This window comes from Cynara cardunculus, unplaced genomic scaffold (assembly GCF_001531365.2).
Source record: "Cynara cardunculus var. scolymus isolate 2C unplaced genomic scaffold, CcrdV1 Un_Scaffold_11799, whole genome shotgun sequence".
In the NCBI taxonomy this organism is placed as follows: domain Eukaryota; kingdom Viridiplantae; phylum Streptophyta; class Magnoliopsida; order Asterales; family Asteraceae; genus Cynara; species Cynara cardunculus.
Genome location: NW_020207040.1, coordinates 1146 through 1906, shown reverse-complemented (window position 1 = coordinate 1906; position 761 = coordinate 1146). Strand labels below are relative to the sequence as shown.

The 761-nt window shown below is 39.7% G+C and overlaps 1 protein-coding gene across 1 annotated transcript; it reads right to left on the bottom strand.

The window, feature by feature from the left end:
* Positions 1–5: 5 nt before the first annotated feature.
* LOC112505537 (protein LURP-one-related 8-like) lies at positions 6–549 on the bottom strand (the record flags this gene model as incomplete). Its single annotated transcript, XM_025109434.1, has 2 exons — positions 301–549; positions 6–191 (listed from the first exon to the last, which is right to left on the bottom strand). Coding segments are annotated over exons 1-2 (435 nt in total), but the record flags the coding sequence as incomplete, so codon positions are not given.
* Positions 550–761: the final 212 nt, after the last annotated feature.

Below are 761 nucleotides of genomic sequence, written 5' to 3'. Positions count from 1 at the left end.
CACCTTTGAGCATATGATCCATCGATCTCATACATCAGGATTCTCGTGTTGTTGTTCTTTGACGATCCTTCTTTGCAAACGTAAGCTAGGGACTTAGTGTTGAAAATGTTCATGTGTTTCGTGACCGAAAACCGTGGAACAAGCGTTGTTTCTCCATCATACACTTGCCAGGTGTCCGAAAGACTTTTCCTCTGGTAATAACAAAATATTTGGTTAATCAATATGGAATCCAATTAACTTGGAACAAATTTGTGTCTGTAAATCATAATTTGATGAACATGCATGACGAGATATACGTACCTTGCGGCCAATAGTGACGACAGAGCGGCCGAACGCATCCATGAGAACAATTTCACCATTCCCTCCGGTGACATAGTTGTCTACTCGAAATACAAGATTGCCGTTGGAGTCGAACACTGGAAATCCATCGTAATTGAAGAGTAGAGACTTCTTCCAAACAGTGAAGACCACCGGATTCTTACTGGCAGCAGAGGATTTGGGTGGCGAAACAACAACCGAAGTGATGGGAGTGGGGTACACCTTTGTCATGATGAACTGAAGCACAAGAAATTGTACGGTTTACAAAATTTGGTGGATATGATGATGAGAGGGGAGGGAAGGAGAGATGTTGTCTTATATAGTTGCCACTCAAATGAAGAATATATCACATCCAAAAAACACAATATTCTACTTATAAAAACTAGGGTATATATATAGTCACGTGTTTCTAAATTATTTACAACATGTGTTTTCTTACTTTT